Below are 23,815 nucleotides of genomic sequence, written 5' to 3' on the forward strand. Positions count from 1 at the left end.
ATCAGAAGTGCTCACCCATGGTAGTAGATGCTCCAACAGCCCCCAGGCAAAAGCAAGGCTGTTCCGTGAGAGGCTGCACGGAGAGCAGTTTATTTTGAAAGTGATGCAGCTGCACCCAAAGCAGAGATGGGGTGATCGAGTACTTTGGGAAACCTTCTGGAGCATGTGGGAGGCACATTCCTGCACTCTCAACTTTAAGGAAATTTGAATTTCTTTCTCCAGACAAAACTGGATGTGCTTATTAGAATAAACTTCGTAAAGCCTCTCCTATCCAAAAAAATCTTTTTTCCAGGATCATTTCTGCTTTTAAGCCAATAACTAAAGACTGACTGTTATTATGGGTCACTCAAAGTTCACAATCGCACTTCCCCTCCATGCCCAGAGAGATTTCATTTTGTAATAGAGACTTCAGTAATCCCATATGCAGCATCCATACACAAGCTGAGTTGATTTCTACTCCAAACATTTGGCACATTAATTTTAAGTCAGTGGACAACAAGAAGAGCTGAGTCTGCACTGTTCTTATGGTATTCAACAAGGATAAGTACGGGTCTGGCTGAAATATCATATAGAAACCACAGGTGCAGTCCAGAAAACCAGTGACTGAAATTGCCTGTGGGAGACTTTCCAGAAAAAAGAGATTATTCTCTCCAAATGGATACCTGGCACAGCTGACATGAAATGGAAAAGTGACAGGAGAGCTACTCTTCAGGGCTGCAGGGACTGTGAAATTTGGCCTGTGTTATTAACGACAACACAAAATCTTAATTACAATTCCATGAAAAACACTGTTGTTACAAAAATATGACTGACAGTCAAGTATCCCCACAGCAGGGAATGAAGGCTAATTTCAATTATATGGTATAAATAACAATAATAATCTGATGAAACTCTACTGTAGGCAACAGTCACTTGGCAAACCTTAACCTGCACATACACCCCTCAAATGGTTGGAAGCATGGTCCTCTTGTAACTTCACCCTACTGCTATCAGTTGTTTGCATTTGACACGTTATTTGACACATGGGAATGACTTTGCAATTTGCATATAGTAAACTACAGGACATGAAATCTCCAGGCTTGCCTTTTATTTTAAGTTTTAATTAAAAAATCATCCCATATTCTATCCTATTATTTCTACATGTTTCAAGATCCATTCTCCCATCAGAAATGAGCAGAGAAGACAGAGATGAAAACAAACAAACTGAACACTATATACTACTGAATGATATTACAACAGTCTGTAGATTCCCCTTGGTGGTGTACATTAATCACTTCAAATCCTTGGAGTGAAGGATCATGACTTGGGTATTGGAAAGGATATGGATGGGAATAAGAGGAGGCTTGCTATCCACAGATCCTCAGCTGCAAGAGCTTCATTTAAGGATGATATAATTAAGATAAACCCTTCAATGTATATAAAAAGTCCTGGGGAAAATTCATCCCTGATAGCCTCAAGAATGGGAATGGATGCAAAGTAATCATGCACCTTCATCTATTTTTTATTTTTTTTTTTGCCAAAACTGCCTTAAACCAGTGTAGCTCCAGGGAATGGTGATAGCAGTGACTTTCAATGAAACCTGTTGCTCTCCCCCAAGTTGAGGGCTCATTTTGACAGCTGCCACTCCACCAGGCTACTTCTCAGGCAAGAGCCACGCCACGGCACAGTGAAGGGAGCAGACAGAATGTCTTGCAAAAGGGCATGAAAGAATAAGAGAAGCTGAAAAGTTACAAGAAATTATAAGACTGAAGAAAAAAGAAGGATAAGAGAACAAAGGAAGGCAGTGAAAAAAAAAATTAAGAGAAAAGTACATAAGCAATGAACTGGCAGATTTTTATTTCTGCCTCCTATTTGCTCTCAAAATGCTGCATATTTTATAAGCTTCTATTAATACCCTACATAAAAAGAAACTGGTCTTTAAAGACAAAAGAAGCTGAAATGTAATAAATTTTGAATTATTCCTGTTACCATCTGTTAGTGTTAGCAGTCTAAGCCTTGTACACTTTTCTTCTTTGTTACTTTACTTAGTGTTACTATAAAGATTGCTCTGAATTACAGATTTGAACCCAAGGTTTCAGAATCAGTGTCTATGAAAAGAAAAAAATCAATCCTCCTTTTTTACAACAAATATTGTAGTTACTGCTTTGAAAGAATACATGCCTGTCAAAGTCTGTATTAAAACATACTGCTTTGCCCCTCTAGTAACTCACTGAAAACAATTCAGTGGCACAAAGAAGAGTTTTAGATGGACTCTCTAATCAGAATTCACCCAGCAGGCACCACAGTTACAGTCTTTTTATAACTCACTTCCTGTCAAGAACAACACAAGTTATCACACTTAACCCACTGGAGATTCAAACAGTTCTGGATAATCAGTACTTGTGGAAAAGCCAAAAGAATGTACTCGGCTAAAAAATGTTCAATGCAGCATGTGTTCATGAACAATCTAGAGTCTGTTCTTCTGAGGAAAATTAAGGACAAGCTCTTTTCCACTTGAATTATAAAAATCTTTTTCTTCAATTGACATGTAAACATGTATCTAAAAGGCCTGACTTTCAAAACAGCTTATATCAATGAAAGCCTAGTGCTTTTGGAAAATGTCTAGTTTCTAAAGAACCCTCTGTTGGGATGAGTGGGGGCTGAATCATTTATATTTGCGAGCTTTTAAGTTATTTTGAATCACTGCCTTTGAAGGTTAAACAAATACGAACAGGAAAGGGTAAGGATATACTTTCTATTTCTGATGCTTCTTTTAGGGGAAAAAATCTTGAAGATGACATGTAGATGCAATCATCACATGAAATGTTCTGAAATTCAAGAAATACTATTATAGCACCATTTCTAACTTGCCTTGGTCAAAAATGTTAAAAGAGAAGCCTTAGCTGACTTAGTTTAGGCCAATTTCTCAGAATATGGAAGCCAAAGGTAAAATGACTAAAAAAAAGTCAGGAAAGCTAGGAATAAAGAGAGGAAGAAAAACACCCCATGGAAGTATCAAAAGCAAAACCAATTAAGATCATGTTTCATGTGGTTCTCAAGCATTGGTTTCTTCTGGCTCCTTTTCCTTACTTCAACTGTCATATCAATATTTATAAAAATCAAAAAGTAAGAAAAAACAATAAATACACCAAATTTCAGAAGATTTATAGATCCTTATCTTAGCTGAAAGGTTTACTGTGTATCACAGTATGTTAGAGATTGGAAGGGACCTCAAGAGATCATCTAGTCCAATCCCCCTGCCAGAGCAGGAACACCTAGATAAGGTTACACAGGAATGTGTCCAGGCGGGTTTTGAATGTCTCCAAAGAAGGAGACTCCACAACCTCCCTGGGCAGCCCGTTCCAGTGTTCTGTCACCCTCACTGAGAAGAAGTTTCTTCTCAAGTTTAAGTGGAACCTCTTGTGTTCCAGTTTATACCCATTACCCCTTGTCTTATCATAGTTTGCCATTGAGAAGAGCCTGGCTCCATCCTCATGACACTCCCCCTTTATATATTTATATACACTAATAAGGTCCCCCCGCAGTCTCCTCTTCTCCAAACTATAGAGACCCAGCTCCCTCAGCCTTTCCTCATAAGGGAGATGCTCCACTCCCTTAATCATCTTAGTCGCCCTGCGCTGGACTCTCTCCAGCAGGTCCCTGTCCTTCTTGAACTGAGGGGCCCAGAACTGGACACAATATTCCAGATGCGGTCTCACCAGGGCCGAGTAGAGGGGAAGGAGGACCTCTCTCGACCTACTGACCACCCCCCTTCTAATACACCCCAGGATGCCATTGGCCTTCCTGGCCACAAGGGCACAGTGTTGGCTCATGGTCATCCTGCTGTCCACTAGGACCCCCAGGTCCCTCTCCCCTACACTACTCTCTAACAGGTCGTTCCCCAACCTATACTGGAACCTGGGGTTGTTCCTGCCCAGATGCAGGACTCTACACTTTCCCTTGTTATATTTCATCAAGTTTCTCCCTGCCCAACTCTCCAGCCTGTCCAGGTCCCGCTGGGTGTCCAGCTGGTGTGCTTTAATGACATTTAAGATTTTACAAACATTAATTATAATAACCTCTCTCTGAAGATAATAATTTTATTATTTTCATTTTTCTGTATTTGAGAAGCTGAGGTAGAAGGACTTAAAGAAGTGTAAGTAATACGGAGTAGGGGTGTTTACCAAATCTGACTACAGCTGTCCAACGTTAAGTATCCACACTTGAAAACGTTAACATCATTGACTAACCAAAAATTAGGAGTTCAGAACTTAGTTAGAATTGGTATTTGTGCCTTTTCCCATTCCATTATGCCAACACTTCTGCCAGGATACCCATTTTGGTGGCCTGAAGTCCTGATGGTACTCGTTCCTCAGTAGGAGAGCTGGCTCAGCTGATGCAGGCTGCCTGGCAGAGAATTTGAGATGGCTGAAGTCTGAATCAATCACAGGTTAAGTAAGATGCAGGTGATCAGAGAAGTCAGATGAAAAGGTTCCTCGTCATCATCTACCAATTTGTCAAAATTGGAAATTTCCATAAAGGCAATTCGATTTTGAATCAGTTCTGTTGGAATGCTGTCTGCCAGGCAGTTTTCAAAACTCCTGCTTTCTTTCAAATGTCTCTTCTCAGGTACCTGCACCTCTGAAGCAGTTTCAGTGTCTACAATGTGGGGTCCTGTCCTGGGTTCAACGTGCAAGGTTGGGGACACCTGAGAGCTCTCCTTTTCCTGAAGAACTCTGAGGAAGGATTTTCTTTCTTGAAATAAATTTTCCAAATATTTCTCAGATTCCAGAATGACTGTGTTTTGCTCATTCCTCCTCTCTTCTGACCAAAATAATTGACAATCCTTTCTTCACAGAGAGTAGTGACAAAAGATGGATGGCTTGTTCCAGGTATATTTAAAAGAAGAGAAGAAAGGAATGTGATTATTGAGAGTTTTCAGAGTTGACCATCAGCAAGGTTCCAGATGTTCATTTGCAAGAAGCTAGCTGTATTATCCATTAATGTGTCAAAGTTATTTTCACAAGAAAACAGGCTAGCAAATTGGGTTCAACTTTTTTTTCACTTGAATTTTCAGTCAATAAAACTATAAATGCAGGGTTTGGGCAGCTAAAAAAAAACAAAACAAAACAAAAAAAAAAAATCCTGTTTGAGGTAAACCAAAACCACCAGAAGCATGCTTGGTGGGACAGAGCTTTTAAAAAATACATACAGAGTTCAATTTCTTACAAACATCATTTTAAATGTGAAGTCATTATTAGCCAGGAGAACACTGGAAGCTGTAACTGAAGGGCTGCCACACCATGAAAAAAAAAAAAAAAGTTTAAAATAAACTACTGCTCTTTAATTATGTCAACAAAAAATAAAAAAGGTCAAGTCGCAGTGCTATGGGAGCCTTAACTAAGGATTTCTGAGGTTTTGTGGGAATGCTGTCAAAAACTTGATGTTACTTTAATTATTTTGCTGTAAAAAATTATTTAACTGGAATTGACATTGTTCTGACATTGCAATATGGTCTCCAAGGGCATGCTTGGCAACATTGCCCAAAGGCTTTTAAATTGTCATTCATAATACAAGTCACAAATTGCACAGGTGAAACAGCCAGGGTCTTAATCCATCAAACGCTGCTCCAACTCAACATGCTGTCCTTATCTGACAAGCTCCTTAGCATGTTTGTTGACAGCTTCAGACACTCTGGCTGCCAGGGAATGGGGGTCAGAGGAAGTCATGTAATGTGAAGCTGCAAGAACAGCAAAATCCATAGGAATGCAAATATTTCAAATTAGTGTTCTGCCAATTCTTCTTTATACTTGGCTTTGGTGCTTTATGTGACAGTTTTATCTGTCCAACAACTCATCATTTTCATTCATTATCCAGCCATATGTGCCTATACAATACACTTCCAATTTGTAAATTTAAGCCAGCTGTGAGAAGAAACAAACTCATTTCCCTCCTTGACATCAGCACTTTACTTCCAGTAGCCTCTCTATCCTCAAACTATCAGCAAGACAATTTCTTAATATCAATCATAAGTAGACTTCTCTTTCAAATCTCCATCTTTAATGAAGGATATGTAGAGTAAGCTTACCAGTAAGACATAGTAATAGTTGTGTTACTGCAAACAGTTGCGCTCTTGATTCATTTTGGTGTAAATGTGACCTGAATCAGGCGCTGTACTTGACTTCTCATAGTGTTGACTGAAACAAGAATATATTCTGGAGAAAATATTCTGGAGGAAGACAGAGGAATTGAAAGCCAGGAGGCTAACAGACCCCAACTGATTCCCCTATCAATATCTTACATCTAATCACAGACGTAACACCACATACTAAATAGCTCCATGCAAAGACTATAAAAGTCCCTCCCAAAGGCTTACACAGAAGTCATGAAGGTGGGCAACCCTGAAAAGCAATACCATACTCTTGAAATAAATACCATTATGTCATTTAGATTAACTAAATACCTGGTTCTGAATATAAGCCCATTCTCGAATTGGAATTTTAGTTAAGAAAAGTAGTATTTATTTTTCCAGAATTTAACTGAATAGCTGGCCTGAAATATGAAGAAAATCTAAACTTGAGGAAGAATTTACTGTAATACAAAAATCCAGTTAAAAGTATGTGTACCTTCAGAGAGTTTCTGACCATCAAAAAACCACACATTAACCTAGCTTAACTGTCAACATAGTTTTGTTCTGTAGCAAAAAAAACAACATGCGAAAACATTGTCAGATACGTTTTTAGCTGAGCTAACACCTTTTATAGGTGTAGGTCACCCACAAAATGTGCACAGAATGAAATTTAGTCATACCTGCAACTCAGATAACATGATACATCTCCACAGTAGGGTGAATACTGAGATTTGTCATGTATTTAAAAGACAGGTGCAACCTGTAAAAGCACTATTTCCAGCTAGTGAACAGAAAATTAAAATGTTCTCTCTGTGCCGAGTGATACAGTTACACGTTACTAAGATAATTTTCACATCTATATGACAGACTTAGGGTTTAATTCTCACTCAAAAGAGTGCAGTGCACATACACACTATCTTTGATACTTTTTCTTCTCTACCAAGAAACCTTTAATTTACAAATCCTATTACTTCAGGTAACAAAACCAAACACATTTCCAAAGGATCCTATAAATTAAGTGCCTTGGATACAAGTGACATTTGAGGTGCAGTTTTATTATAGGCTTCCTCCACAGGTGAGAAAGTCACTCAAGGATAGGGCTACAGACTGATTTTGGTGCCCAATTATCTCTTTAAGTATATTGGACAAGCTCCAAAAAGTTATTCAGGCTCCAAGTTTCCACTTAAATCGATAAAAGTTAATCTGAATGTCACTGTTGTCCAGATCATAATGGCTCCATTTTGCACGATATCTGAATCCTCCTTTACTTCCAAATTCCTAACAGTATCAGTACCTAAAATTCCCTGGCTGCTTTTATTTCTACCTTAAGAGAAAAAATACCCTAATGCTGCCAAGCAGCTTAAAGAACTGGCTCTCAACCAAATCCCAATGAGTTCTTCAAACTATAAATAATTACAAATTTACTGTGCCAGAAAGACTTTGAGAGAGAAAGCAAGAAATCAAGCAAGAGACTGATTCCACAGCCTAGCAGTACTCATGGGATGTAGCAGGCATAAATTGAAGTCTCTACTCAATATCTAATTATTTACACAAAGCAGAACAATTCCTTTCAAAGACTGATGAAGCATGCCCTTACAAAATTCACCTTTGTGGTCAGGAAAGACTCTGACACACAGTAACCTGAGTTCATATTTCTGCTTTAAATCAGAGCATGCACTTGACAATAGTTGCTCTCTCACAAGTTTCCGTCATCCCAGGCTATCAGCTGCACTCATGGCTCTTTTCAGGAAAGGAGGAATGGCATGAGCTCTAGAGAAAGCACACCACTGTGGACAAATGAAGTGGAGACTGGTTATGTTTTCTCACCCAAGCTTGGATGTTTCACCTGTGCTGGTAAGAAAAGGCTTCAGCTGCATATCTCCCTGCAGCATTTTTTAATTAGTTGACAAGATTCGCACTCAGTTTACTGACTTTGTGAACTGCTTTTGCAGACCATTAAGGCTATGCCCACACCATTTCTGAGGTGTGCCAAGACCCCTAGCTTTTCCCATGTTTTACAAAGGAGACCAGACTGTTTGAAGCAATTAATTGCACAACACCTGGGTTCCAGGAGATGTAAGCACTGCCAGACCTAAGCCTTAAGTCTGTATGGGGCTGACTACCCAGACTGTGAATGGCTCTACATCCAGCAGTACAAAAAATAGGTCTCACTCCGTGTTCTGACACATATGTAGATCTTTTATAAAAAGTAAAATATCTCCAGTGGAAGAAACCACTCTACCAGATTATCCAAAGCCCTGTGTCTAGTTAACAGAGCTGGAAAGTGGGAGACACGGGTTCAGATCCACAAGAAAAAAAAAAAAAAAAAAAGGAAAAAAAAAAAGAAAGTAATTAAAAAGCATTCAGCTCTAAAATAAACAACAAACTTAAGTTGGAGTTGCACAAAATGTTCAGTAGGAACATGAAAGTGAAAACATAGTTGAGTTTGGCTGGAAGTGATCCTGCTGAGATGGGTTACTTAAAAGGTTGAAGCTAAATGAACTTAGCTAACACAATGCATTTGGCAGCAAACCAAAACTGCATGGCATTCAAATGAAAAATAAAACATCAGCATTAAACCTTATCCCTCTAGACGCTACAGCTTCCATCAAGATGCAAAGAGGTTGTGTATAATAACCAGGCTGAGTAACAAATGGGACTGCTGCACTGTTTAGACCAACTGGATGAGCATGATAAAGCTAAAATGAATCAGACTGACCCAGCACTGCCTAAAGAATGTGACAGAGGAAGACAAAGAATGAGCACTCAAGTCTAGAAATGGAAGGGAGCAGTCTTTGATCAAGTGGAGCAGCAATTATTTCGACCAACCTGAATCAGTGCCATCACATAAGTAGGGATGGCGAAGTTATTATTCCCATGCAACTGTATTTCCATCTAATCTGCTTACACACTTGTGCTATTAGAAAGGAAATCATAACATGCACATAAGGTAGAACAATTCCCCAAAATATTCCAGATTTAGAAATTTATATTCAGAGTTTCTCTCTTTTCTTTTCTTTTAATGTTTGAATTTTATGACCTTGGTACTTAAAGAGCCATGCAAGACCATGTAAAATTCTGCTGCATTACTCTTCTACGTTAATTTCTGGTTTAATCCGTGTTTTATTCCAAGTCACAGCATTTATAAATCATCCCATTTGATATGCTTACTCTGCCAGCCCCTCCTGCACTCCAAAACACATGTCCCCATAACAGCAGTATCATTCTTAAAAAGCAGCAGCTTCTAGTTTGTCTTTACGGTGATGAAGTGGCCAAGTCTGAGCTGCTTAAGATAGGCCTTTATTGCACAGTGGCTCTTGACTGACTTGATTTTAGTAGCTAGCTTATTTGCTTGTTTATCTCTTCTTACACAGGCCCAGGCTCTTTTTTAACCAAGATCACGGAGCCTAGGTTTTCTTCAAGTTTGATCTCAGGAGCCACTTTGGCTTAGGCTGGTAACATGTCAACTTGCAGGTGAAAGTACAGGTTATGAAAGGCAGTTCTTCTCCAGTGCCTTCCCATATTCCAGACATTAAAAAAAAAGAAATTCTCATAATTCCCTGGAAGAATATCAGAAGTCAAAGCCGTTCCTCACCAAAGACATGTGAAATGGCTGCAGAACTCAAGCTGGAATGACCAAGGAATGCACACATAATACATACAGGATTTCACCCTCTGACTAAACACTACTTTTTCTAAGCTGAATCAGGCACTGTCGCAGTCCTTATTACACTTGCTAATTATTTAATGAAGATCTGGGTAGCACACCAGAACCCACTGAGGTCAGTGAAAACGGTTTCCCCTGGTGATGGCAAATGTCAGAGGAAGCCTTTGGAGAACACCTTTCTCTGTGGTCAGCCATGGCAAAAAGCGTTGTCACCTTGGAGCTGACAGAGACTGGGATGATGACCTGGGAAGAGCAGTCTTGCTTGTTCTGTGGCAAACATTCACTGTCACCAAGGTCAGCATCTTTCCAAGGCTTGATGCTAACAGAGCAAAGTATGAAATTCACATGTTCTTAGTCCCAAAGTCTGATGTAGTTCCTCTAGAAATCAACAGATTTAGGAAAGCATTTAAAATTATAATCCTTTCAGATGGATTTATTTTACTGTCCATGTATAGTGCCTGGTTACTACAGTCCAGGATTGTAGAGTCATTAAAAATGGAGCTATAGTTCTTTTATCTTTTGCTAGCCTTGTACTTTGCATTCAAGCATGACAGGAACCAACGGCAGAAAAAGGTAGTGCCTTTATTTAATAGAGGTATGTATTAGTGGGCACTCAATACATTTTTTGAAGCAGGAGCCTCAAATATATTTTTAATAGGTAACACTTTATGAAATTCTGTAATAGCATTCAGGAGATTGTGACACTGTTAAAAAAACCAGACAGCATTCTAATCCTTCTATCAACCGGCCAGCATTTCTTAGTTTAAGCCAGGTGAAATAACTATGAGGTATACGAAATTAATGTTTATCCAGATTGCCCTAATAGTCTCAAAAAAAGCTAGCATGGATTTACTAAAATCAGCAGGAGGCTGTGTGTATGTTAACACTCCAAATACCCAGGGCGAATAAGAACAGTTAAGCATACTTTTTCTTTACACTTCCCTGACGCCCACAGTTGCTGAAATGCAGAGAAAGAAGGAATAGAGGTACAGTGTTTCAGGTACAGCACAAATCAGACTGGCTGCCAAGCTACCTGGGTTTTTTTTACTCTTAACATCTTTTTGTTTGGCAAGACAACCTGTGGGCTGGTCATGGATAATAAGCTTCTTACTAAACAGGAGCCCTGACAAACCACGAGTTCATGGCTTGAACCAACAGAGAATCATATTAATACTTCAATTGAACAAGTACCCCCCAAATGAGCAAAAATAGTAACATGGACAGTAAGGGGGCAATCTTTTTTTAAATCCCATTTTAACAGGTTCCAGAGTTGTCAGTTACTCTTCTGTCATCTAGTTAATAATAAAAAAACAAGGTCTTAGACTAAGGCTGTGTAATGCACCTACAAGAAGTGTACTGTAACACTCAAAAAGTCCCACAGCTGAGTCACTTGAATGTCTCCAAGCTACTTTACAGACAGCAGTGTTTCCCAGAATCTCCTCTAAAACATATTCCCAGGATACTCCTAGGGCTTAGATTAAGCAGCCTCAAATTTGTCTTTTATGGTTGCCTGTGACAAGAGAATTCCCCTCTGGCTGTTCATGGGAGCATCACAGGAACATTCAGAACCCATCAAGCTGCTATATGTGGAAAAGCTATATATTTGAGACAAGAATCTGCTTTTAATATTAAATTAACAGGTTTGTGGGGGGTTTTAACAAGTTAAAAATAAAGAACAGGTGTGGTTTCTTCTTTGAAGCAATGCCAAATATGGGTTTAATTGGAACACAGTTTCTTAAAGTGCATATTCTTCTAACCAGATACTAAGGCTTTGTAAAAAAGCAGACAGCATCTACCACAGAATATTATTTTAAAACAACTGGTTACTTTAAAAATAGCATATTATGCAGTAACAAAAAGATTATCTGTTCATTTTTTAATAGGCAACTAAATACAAAATGCCTTTTAAAAAAATAAAGAATTCTGAGAGCTTTTAGCACCCAGCAGATGGGAAGGGATTATTACGGATGTAACCATTCCGTTATCTCAAACAACAGGCATTTATACTTCTCCCTTCTCATATTTATTTATTTATTTATTTTTCCACGAGGAAAATATCTCCGCTTTTGTTCAGAAACTGCATAAAGTAATGCAGTACCAAGTTAACATTTAAAGACCTAGGAGAAAGAAGTTCACTGGTATTCAGTTAATACTACGGACACTGATAAGGACAGTGCATGAAGTGCTATAGCATGCTCTCAGTATGGTAGAGGACGTTTACCAACACACCATTGAATCTAAGGCTCAAACTTCCGGTTTTCCTCGTTTATATATGGCACACTACAACTGCTTCTCAGCTTCCTCTCATCCAGAGGGGCTTCATTCCTCATTCAGTGAGCCCCTAAATTTTGAAAAACACATAAATTTACTTCAAATAATGAGAATAAAAAGGCATCTACAGGAGCCTTTAGACTATCAGTCAGAAGGAAGTATCTATCTAAAACATTAGGCTGTTTTATTTAGAGCAGGAACTGCCCTTTCAACCCCCCTCTCAATTCTTACAGACAAATGCAGACTCTCCTTCCCTCTCCATTCCCTTTCTGCTCTCTAGTGTCCTGCTAAAAGGCTCATACGCTTGAGGGAATAGAAAAGGATGGCTCTGATAACTTCCAGTCTCCTGATGGAAGTCATCTGAAGAACCTATTATCATATGACAATTGAAAATTAATACAAGAAAGAAAAAGCAGGGAATGTGCCAGAAGACTACTGGATGCAACTTTTAAAATTAAAAGAGAAGAAGATGTTAAATGCAGACAGGTAACTCCAGGAAACTACATTCACGTGAAAAATCACAAATGCAAGCAGTCTATAAACACTCCAAGGAAAAAAACAGACGTTTCAAAAAAATGCTTATTTAGAAGTCATCTTTCCAGGTGGACTTACATTCTGCATAAACCTCTCCACTCAAGTCAAATCTGTATTAGAAATTATGTGACCTGTAAAACAGAGCACTGTACTGGGGCTTGGGGACATGGATCTGTTCCATCACCAACAGCGGATCATACGTCCCGATTACTTCACCCTCATGTACCTTTTGCATTTACTCAGATACAAAATTTTAGTGTTGCTGCTATGAGAAAAGCCATGATGTACATATAATTGACACGTAGTTCTACAGCACTGATCAGATTTCAACTTATTCTTACCTAACTGTATGTGTCAGAACAGAGTGAAGATCAGTGGTCTATGCACTGAATTTGGATTGCAATCAGGTCTATTAGTTACAACACTACAAGATTACAAGATATTGAATTTAAAAATTTGTAATTATAAAAAAAATAAAAATTACAAAAAAAATATAAAATTATAAAAATAAAAATTTGTAAAAACACAAATTAAGCAGATGGAATATGGGGAATCCATGTTTTTCCCAACCAAATTACAGATTATAATGCATGCTCTCTATTGATTCAACAAAGAAATGCATGTGCAGGACCAAATATATAAGGGCATAAAAAAAAATTAATGGAATTTGGTCAGATGCAACTAAATCCAACCTCACACTGCAGCTACACAACTTTCATAAAGTGTTTCATGTCCTCTGATGGGCACAATAATCCCAGGTAAGAGGGAAATTGACTTACACTGCTTTCACAGTTAACTGCTCTAATTATTAAATAGCCCTCACATATGGCATGGAATTACAGAATGTAAATTGAGAGCCATGTGCTGCAAAGTAATCACACAAATGATTCCCAAACAGCAACATGACTTCCAGAAGGTTAGCAGAATCATACTTTAGTGAAGTACAGACAGTTTCAGAAAACTAGTGCTGACATACTCTGCATTATAATGCAAACTATTATTAGAATGACAGTAGTAAACAAAACTTCCTTTCGCTTGTGATTGTTAGTCTGAAAAAAACAGCTATAAAAATGTGTTTAAAGATTAATCTCAGTGTATTAAAGTGCTTTAATTTTTATCATCAAAATTTATTAGGCTTTTGACAGTATTAATTCAAAAATCTTCTGCTGATGCTTTAATTTAGCAGGCTGGTGAATTGTACAGCAACACAAAATGTTATCCACTATAGCTGCTTCTTGAGGCAGATGACTCATTGTTGAAAAACATTAACATCAGAAATGTAAATACATGCATATATCATAACGATAGAACTGTTTACATTATTTTACTATCAAGTTTCCAAAGGGTATTTGAAAACACTCATTCAGCTGTCTTAATATGCCAGTTGTTTAAAAGTAGCCAATGTTCAGTATTGCAATTTTATCTCCCTCCTTCACTCTTCTTCTCTTTGGTCTGCCCTTTCCCCTGTTCCTTGCTCAGAGTGGTTTTTTTTGTTTTTTTTTTTTTTTTGCTGTGGCTTGTAGTATCCTAATGCTAGTTTGCTGAAAACAGTGTTATGTTTTACTTCATGTCTGTTTCTTGGGAGTCTTTGGAAGCTACTGTCAGATACTAATAGCAGCCACTAATATGAGCTGCCAGCATCAACAATTAATAGAGACCAAAATACTGTAAAAGACAAAGCAGATGCATTTTTAATGTACAGGCAATTACAATGTCCTTCTGCATGATCCTTGTTGATGAAATACCTCTCTCCACACACCACTAATTCTAAACATCAGATGCACTAGATTGTGCATTGAAAAGGTTATTGTTAAGAAAGGTCACAAAACGGTGGTACTGCAAGAATAAAGAAGCAGGAATATATAGTCAGGAATACTGCCAGAAGCAACAGATCTATCTCAAACCACTCAACACCACCAATCAAATCACACTGCCACAAAAGGAACGCCATACAGTCTGTGGGTAGAGAAGGATCTTTGCTTTCTACAGCTGCATCTACATGGCACGGTATTTGCAGAAAGCTGTGTCTAGATGGAGTAAAATAAATTAATTACATTTTTGTCAAGTAAGAGAGTTGGGTATTTTCTAGAACATATGAAATAGGTATTTAGAAAGGGAAAAGACATGAAAACAGAACAAAAATTAACACCTCCATCAGGACACTTAAGAAAGGCAGGGTTTAGAGGCTCCTGGGTGCTTCCTGAGGAGGTGTTGAGCTCTAGGATATAGCGCTGTTCAGCTTTCCAGTTCCCTGTACCCTGTCCAGTGGTGACAAAGTAAACTGAGAATGATTCCACGAAGTACAGTGCCCCTCCTTTAAAATACTGTCTTTTCCCATATTTAATCCTTTTCAGAACTCCAGGTTATGGTGACCGTGGGAAAAATGTGGCTAGAGTCACTTCATTAGTCAAGTCCCCAGTTTTGCTTAATGTTAGAAAATCCAAGGTGAACACCAGAAAAAAAGCTTAAGTCTTCTATGTTTTTCCAAATCCTTCCCATTTACCCTAACTCTTCTATTCGTGACAGTGGATTGTTTATGAATAATATACTCAGGAGTTGCATAACATTGTGCATTCTGCTGTCCATAGGCAGTCTAAACCTTTCATCTACACAGGTATATTTATTCATCTGTGTCTTCCAGAACTGACATTCTAAATTATTTTTTTTTCACACTTGCCAATTAAAATGGAAAACTTCAGCTATTTTCAATGTCTTACTGGTTGTAATTTATGAAATTTTATAATAATTAAGTTTAAAAAGCACTTTTGGAAAGTCCAAAGCAGAGCCAACTCTGAAGGCAGATCAGGTTGCCCAAAATTCTGTCAAATTTTGAGTGTCTCCACAGAAGTTCCACCACTGAGCAACCATTACATCTGCAACTGTGTTGAAAATCACCACCATTTGCCTTAGTTATGACCCTGCCTACTACAGCTAAGGAGGAGGGAAAAAAAAGTAATATTTCTTCATTATTTTATCATTTTAGATTATATCTCATAAAAAAGATAGTATTGTTACATCATCTCCACCACAATCAGACCTTGAATGGCATAGAAGCCTGTCGTGCTATGCAGTATAAAATACATAGTAAGAGGTGTGTCTTACAGCAGTTTTCATTTATGAGGTGCTAAAATACAGGAAGTAAATACATATTTGCCAGTACAGGCCGCAAGAACTCAGTTTAAAAAAAACCCAAACCTTTCAACACAAAGAAGCTGAAGGAGTTCTGCATGTCTACTTAATCACAAGGTTTTAGTTTCCATTAAAAATAAAATGTCAAAACTTGAAAATGAAGTGTCTTGAAAGTAAGTGATTCATTATTGGACAGGACTTCGAGCAACCTGGTCTAGTAGAAGGTGTCCCTGCCCTTGGCATGGGGGGTGGAAACAAATGATCTTTAAGAGCCCTTACAACCCTCACCATACTATGGTTCTATGATTATTTACTTAAATATTGGTTGCTGTCACATAAGCAGAAATAACATCACTAAAACAGTGATGCCTACTCATATCACAGTATGCTGTAACTACCATTTTCTTTAAATCAAAATACTCCTAAGGTCTATTTTTCCAACTCTGTGAAGGACAGTGTATTCCAAATATTGTCTAATATATCTAAACCTAAGAATTCAAAGAGCATTAATGCTTTTATTAACTGCTGGTTTAATAGTTCTTCATAGAATCATAGAGTAGTTAGGGTTGGAAAGGAAATTAAGATCATAAAGTTCCAACTCCCCTGCAATGGGCAGGGACACCTCACACTAGACCATATCACCCAAGGCTCTGTCCAACCTGGCCTTGAATGCTGCCACGGATGAAGCATTTCCTTCACCAAAACTTTCTTAATATATTTAGGTGATTGTACAATTGAGATCTCTATAGCTTCCTTCTTACGTTCTTTAGTTATGACTCTTTTTTTGGTATACATTATTAAAGACATATTTGAAACATAAATTTCTGTGTTTCTCCTATAGAAAGGATATGTGAAACTGAGTACTCCATGACTACATCATAGCAGTAAACATTAAAGAATTTCCCTGATACTGCTTGTAAGTAGAATCATAGAATCATAGAAGTTCAACTTTTAGTGTGGCCCAGAATACTGTTAATTTTGCATTACAAAATATGTCTTCGTTGCTACAGAATGACCAACATTTTTTTCATTGTAAGCAAGATATACATTGATTTCTGTATTTTAAAATCACTTTTTGTTTGGTTAAAATCCACTACTAAAAATCCATTAAATCCATTAAAATCCCCCAAAGATATCCTGGATGAATTTTTTTAATGCATTTAAACATTTCTGAAAACATTTCAGAGTTAGATTATTTAAATAATATTTCCAATTCAGGTGGCATTAGACATATTCTGTCATTTCATAAGAGTAATAAAAATTTTGGAACTATAATATTGTAGTCCTTTGGTGCTTGGCTCTTAAAACTAGTCAGCCTGAGTGAGAAGTAGCTCTGTATTTTGGATAGCAAACTCATTGCAAGATTTATGTAACATGGTAAGAGGCCTTAGTGGGAAGCAGTCAACAGCAGAATACCTTGGGTATCAGCAAGGCCACTGCTCTTCAACCAGTTTCTAAATAACCCAGAATAAATTTATCACTGAAAGAAGGCAGTTTGTCTCAGCCCATCAAATCTGGCTGAAAAATGAAACCATCCCATCAGTCTGTTTTACAATGAGCTTCAATAAGCTCCACAGAAATCTGCAGTATCTGCTTTCACGTCTTCCTTTCAGCTGAGATAAAAGTAAGCAAAACTTTAATTCAGCCATGGTGTCATCAGTAGTATTTCAAGCATTAGAAGCAAATGCTCATGATAAGACAGGAAGAGGAAAAAAAAAAAAAAAAATGTACTTAACAAACATGTTCAGTGAACTGAGAGATCCTTCCAGACAAGCTCCTTTATAGGCATATAAACTTTACAGTAAAACATATAGATTTTTGTTAACTGTGGTGAAGCATAGCATTTTACCTCTTTGCACAATTGCAATACTCTGCACAGTTGCAACGCAAATTTTATTTTGATATTTTCACTGTTGATTTATCCACAGACTTCCAATAAATAGATACATACATACATACATAAGTAAGTTTTGCTTAGCTCCTCAGCCGCTATCCTATCCTACAGCATTTTTGCTGGTTTGTTCTTCAGTATCACAACAGCTTCTGAGGGTTTTTTATCCTTCCACTTTCCTAATGACTCATTCCCCAGAATGCTTATAACTACTGAGTTAGTTCTGTTCTTGGATTTTAACACCATCTGCATCCCCTGGATAACTAATTAAATGAGATTTTCATATCCTCTTCTCTATTACTTTTCCATTTTTTACAAGGAATGCTTTTTGCCAATATACATTATCCACAACTCTTAACATAAATTAATCTGAGTTTTTCACTGACGCTTCTGAAAGCACTGTTACAGCCAGATTCCATGTGACCCTTCCAGGTATGCCCAAGAGCGAGCATACAGTAGTTTACTCCTTTGTACCCCAGCATAACTACATAGGTAGTGGGCTTTCAGAAAATGCAAGTGCTGCTCCGAATTGCTCTGCACTAGCACTGGGAGAGAGAGATTACAATTTCCAAAAGATTAAACTAGAGCAAAGAAGGGCTAACGAAGCTACAAGAACTGAGCAGGGGACCTGCACTTTTTCGTTTAAAAACAGTAATGGAAGCTTTCCTGTAGTGTTCTACAACAAAAATAGTCGAAGGACCTTTTTCTAGGGTATTCTGAATGTGTATTAAGCATGATGAGGCTGACAAACACTGCTAAGTTTTGAATGACTAGCTGGGAGACTGCTGCAGTTACAAACTCTTCTACAGCTGATTAAAACTGAATCACAGAGACATAAAAATATACTGTCCTAAATTTAACATATTCCCAATTATAAGCATGTGATCATGGCCTTGTTTCCTGGCAACTGAAGAGATACAACTCTTTGATAAACACATACACATACATATGTATATATAGCTCTCCTGATCTGGTGAGGAATGGGGGAAAAGTTTTCTATGAAATAAACTGCTTTTTTCTCTTTTAGCTCATATCGGTAAATACATCATACAACTTTTTATCCCGGAGTCTAATACTCTGTGCTACTACACCAATTTTATGCAACAATATATTCAGTGCTGCAAAGATAAATGATCATACCCTTAAGTACTCACTGCTCATCATCTCTCTGATAGTAATAATCCTTCTTGGTTCTCAACAGTTTTCCTGCTCAATTTATTTAGAAAACATTGTGGAAAAAAAAGGTTTTGGCATTTCTATAAGTGAAACACAATGGAGATTCTTGTTTAAAGCAATTAGAATATCTGAAAGTCATCTTACAACACAGATGGATCCTTCAAAATGGAAGCACGGTGGTATTTAGTTTTCACCTACCTACTGTTTGATCTTCTTCAGTTTCCTTAATAACCCAAATTCACCTCTTTGGTTACAATGAGAATGCCATTCCAGAAGCTGGTGAGACTGACCACAGTTTGCGGAAAGATCCTCAAGATGTATAAATTTGCGTAGCTCCTTCTGATGTTAATGTAGCATCTCAAAATCTGGCCTTCAAGTTGTGAAGCCCAGTCCTGTGTCTATGCAACTTCCCTTTGTGGGGTTTTGGGGTTGAGGGTTTGGGGTTTTTTTCCCCAAAATTTGAATTTTATAGATCCTAAGTCTTGCACTAAACTATATTTTATAAATTTGGGAGAGTAGAACACACAGACATTCTATAGCTGCTGAAAATTATCAAATTGGTCTAGTGAAAAGTGTCCAGTGGCAGGGGAGTTGGAACTAGCTGATCTTTAAGGTCTCTTCCAACTCAAACCATTCTCTGATTCTATGAATTTCAAACATGAGAAAGCAAAGCAGGCTGAGTAGCTTATGGTAAGACTCCTAAAGTATCCAACATGATATCAAAAACCTAGCATCATCCCCATTATTTCTCCTTTTCTTCCTCTTTTTCATCTTTAAAAGAAGCTACCATTTTAAAAATTATGTACATTTTTGCTGATATACCTAATACACAAAACATCAACATATTAAAAGAGGGGACTGCCTTAACATATGTCCCTTTTTCCTCTAATTGTATCTGTCCATGGGGCAGAGGAAAGCAGACAGAGCAGACACATAATTCAATCACTTCCAGATTTTAATGCAGCTGTTTCTCAGTTTCAACATTCTACTGTCTTATTATTTGAAGATCTAAACTCTTTTGGTCTGTTCCTTAATTTTAGTGTCCATTGTTTTGTGAATTTATTTTGCTATACGCTAACAAAAATCAAAGGATTCATGGTAAAGCACTGAGTGTCCTGCAAACATCACAACAAATAAATAGAACAAAATGCCTTTATGATTTTGAAGAAATTCATAAACAATCAAACTCTTTATAACTTGTAATTTGCACGGCTGTATTTCATGCAAATCAGTGCTAATGACATGGGGAATTTGTTTTGAAACTGAACTTGTAACTTATTTTGATGTCTCAACAGAAATGGTATGGAATGTTTGGGTAAAACAGCTTACATCAGAACTGGAAGTGCAGTCAAGAGTGTTCCGGTCCTGTGCTTAGCATAAAATGAGTACAGAGAAAAAATTATCTTCCCTCGAATACTCTCATGCCTACCCATATCAACATAGTAGGTCAGGGTATTACCTAATTCATATGAGATGTCTCTGGATGCAGTGCCTTCTTTTCCCTGCCCGCACGCATTTGCAGGGTATTTCATCACTAGAGTGTTCAAGGATCCCAGCTCCTAGAACTGCCAATAGCCAACAGCCAAAACCTGTTTATATGACAGAGCTGCACCATCAGTAAAAGTTAAAGCTGCCTTAACAGTCTATAGAAAATAGTATTCAGTTCAGAATTGTACTGATGTATCAGAGAAGCATCAAGTTATATACTGTAAGTACTCACACCAAGTCTGCCAGTAAAACTAATTATAAATTCAAGAACAAATTCCCAAACAGACAATTACTTAGTTGAATTTATGCAGACTCTTTGAAGGAGCCTATACATTTCTATTTAGTTGGTCAGTAACTACATACAACTCCAATCTGAAGCTAACACTTTTCATTATTAAAAACATTTCTGTGATTAATAGTTCTTTGCAATGAGCTGAATTTTCACTGTAAGTCACCTCTAAAAATGTCTTTCACAACAAGTGAAAGTGGGCTGGTGAAAAACGCTTGCTTTCAAAAGACCTTAGGACAATCCATCTCAGACCCTGGCCTATTTCTGTTGCAGCACGTTAGGTCGGGTTGTAATCTCAGTCCTAGTAATGTAGCAGGATAATGCAAGCTGCTATGCCAAATTAAAAGCTGTACTAGTTTCAGTTAAATTCTTTCAGATTCATATAAATGCAAGTGGAACAGAACTGAGACTAAGCATATTAAATTAATGACACGTGACATGGCCTAAATGCAGCTGTCTATACAACAACATTTTTAGAAACTATGAGGACTTACTATGCACAGTGTTTAAAAAAAAAAAAAAAAAAAAACAAAACATTAATTCTTTCCATTTGTCTTTTTAGAATACAGGTTAATAGAGAAAAATGAATAAAGCGCTACAAAATTCCTGAAATATGAAATTCCATAACTACTAAGCATTATGTACAAATGCACTGTTTGGTATATGTCAGATCATGGATTATCACAACTGGCTTTTATAAGCATTCTTTTAAACTGTAAGAATTAGCCCATCCACCACTGAAGTATTCTTGCAGATTAAGATTAATGTATCATGAATCATCATGGTTTAATGTGCATGACACAGTTTCATTTCACACATGTTCTGCATGGGTTGATTGACATGTATGCCAACATCAAACAGATGTTAATTCTTTAATTTTTATGCTCCCAAAGTATATTTTAATTACCTGGGAGGCTTGGCAAAGAGAAAGAGGGAGGTATTTTGAATTAGATTTAATAGAAAATCTAAAATAAAAACCCATTAGAAAAATAATTTTTGGAATTATTTTCAACAGCATACATTTTAATATGAAAAATCATACACGATATGCTCTTATTAAATGGCACAGTCCTTTTAGTAAACAAGAACAGAATTCTTCATTATTTTTCTAATTAAATCCAGGATTTTAAAAGCTCTGCCAACTAAACATGAGCTCTGTGATATCAAATGTTTCTGCAAGTCCCCTGCAAGGCATTTGTATGCTCATATCTAAATTTTAAAATTCGTGTATTTTGCAAATTAATTGAATCCCTGTGTAAAACACCACTATAGAAATTCTAACATAAGTCTCCTTCTGTGGATCACCTAAATTAAAAACTCCTTAAATATAAAATATTTCACATGTTTCCCCTGTGCAGAGTCCAAAAATGGAAATAAAAAGATATCCTAGGTTAAGATTAATATAAATGAGAAAGTGGTTTGTAGCCAGTGCCAGCTCCCACTTTTTGCTGTGTCAGCTGCAAACCAAGATTCTCCAGAACCAGAACGGCAGCAGAGCCACAGGTCAGGATGGAAGACGGTTAGCTAAAAACTGTGAGTTTTAACTAATTCCTGATTTGATCAGTTGTTAGACCAGGTCTCTAGCTTTGGGCCTGATCTTACTGAAATCAACAAGAATAGAAATGGCTCCCAGGGATTTTGCACTAAAATTAGTTTTAGCAAGTTAAACAGTCTCCAGAAAATTACAATTACCAAAACTGTTAACAGATAATAACAGTATTCTATTTGATACATGAATATTTACATTTGTTAGTATCAATAGCAGATAAACAATAATAGTAGATAAAATATTATCAAACCCAAGATAGTCTGCCCCTCCCCATACCACAGAGACCTTTTTGCATGGTAATTCTATGATTCTAGTTCTTTCAACACCAAACAAATTGCTTAAATTTCTTGCTTACATATCTACATGAGCTGGCATACAGCTTTGAAATGAAAATGTGAACTGACATTTTGAGAAATAACTGACAGTCATGGCACAAGAGGGCAGTGACCTCTACCCTCTAATATTCCCTTGTTTCTTTTGGTGTTTTAGTTGGTTTTTTTTTTTTCAAATGCCCAAATACATGCAAGGTACCCAGAAACAAAATGCTATTTACCAGCAAAACCCTAATTCCAATGAAGTAAAAAATACAACATTTCCATTGAATTTACTGGAATAAGGAATGAATCTAAAATGTGGATAGTGCACACACCACACAAAACACTTGTGCAAATTTCTGAAAAAATCATTGCATTGCAGGGAATCAAGCCTGCATTCCTTGTTCAACCAGAATTCCCTGACTGGAATAACAGCTTTAGATGTTATTTTTGTTCTCATTCTGTTTTACTATGTTAAATCACCAGATTTTTGTTTTCTTTTTCCTTAAGATAAATGTGTGAAAGTGCTTCCTTTCCCCCTTTCCGTTCATAGATGTTATCTTCCTCAAACTTCACATGATTTAGCTGGGTGAATATAAAGTTATAAATAATTTTTCAAGATACATGTCAGTTGTTTTGGAAAAAAAAAAAAAAGAAAAAGAAAAAAAAAAGCCCTGAACGAATATCACTGCATAAAATCTGAACATTAAAACTTATTTTTTTAATCAATCTTTGTTTTTATTACCTCCTAATCCAGGTCTGAGACGATTATCATAACCATCCAGAAGTCTGTCTAGAATTCTTGTAAAGATGGTGATGTTATTCTTAGCTTCATCTTCCAGGGAATCAGCCAGCACTGATCTAAATGGACATTTTACATTTTAGAAAGTGCTACGTAAGTTTTAATGTACACTCAACATGCAGTTTTTGCAGGCTGGCCCTGAATACTTAACTTGCTGCCCTCTAACAGGAAAGGTGTAGTTAAAAGTATACAAATACACAATTTATACATAACAAGTTCAGAAACATAAAAGCAGATGATATACTACTTAAAATTTTCAGGAAGTCATTCTCCAGTAGCCCCTACATCTAGGCAACATTGCACCACCATGAGTGTTACTTCAAGCTCCGCTAACACATTTGGCTGTGCAGGTGCAAAAGTCTAAAAGAGCTTCCCAGGCCTCAGTGGCATGTCACTCCTGGACTGATAAGCTGGGTTCTCACACACAAAACTGTTTCCTTCCAGCTCTATCCTAGCTGTCCTCACCTAAGCAAACACTATCTCTGGATATATCCTGTGGATATGCTTCCACCCAATGGTCATGTAACGTACATGACTAGAAGAACTAACATGAGGGAAAACTCCGGTGATCATGCTCAGGGAGTCCTCTGATGTCA

The 23,815-nt window shown here is 37.3% G+C and overlaps 1 protein-coding gene across 1 annotated transcript in view; it reads right to left on the reverse strand.

The window, feature by feature from the left end:
• The window catches only part of GABRA2 (gamma-aminobutyric acid type A receptor subunit alpha2), a gene marked incomplete at its 3' end in the record, with an annotated part of 64,299 nt that overhangs the window by 37,942 nt on the left and 2,542 nt on the right, over positions 1–23,815 (reverse strand). Inside the window, exon 2 of the mRNA XM_080612907.1 lies at positions 23,163–23,278. Within this exon, the coding sequence (XP_080469033.1) occupies positions 23,163–23,278 (116 nt within the window). The remainder of the gene's footprint in view (positions 1–23,162; positions 23,279–23,815) is intronic.

The sequence above is a fragment of the Psittacula echo genome (genome assembly GCF_963264785.1).
Source record: "Psittacula echo genome assembly, chromosome: 1".
In the NCBI taxonomy this organism is placed as follows: Eukaryota; Metazoa; Chordata; class Aves; order Psittaciformes; family Psittacidae; genus Psittacula; species Psittacula echo.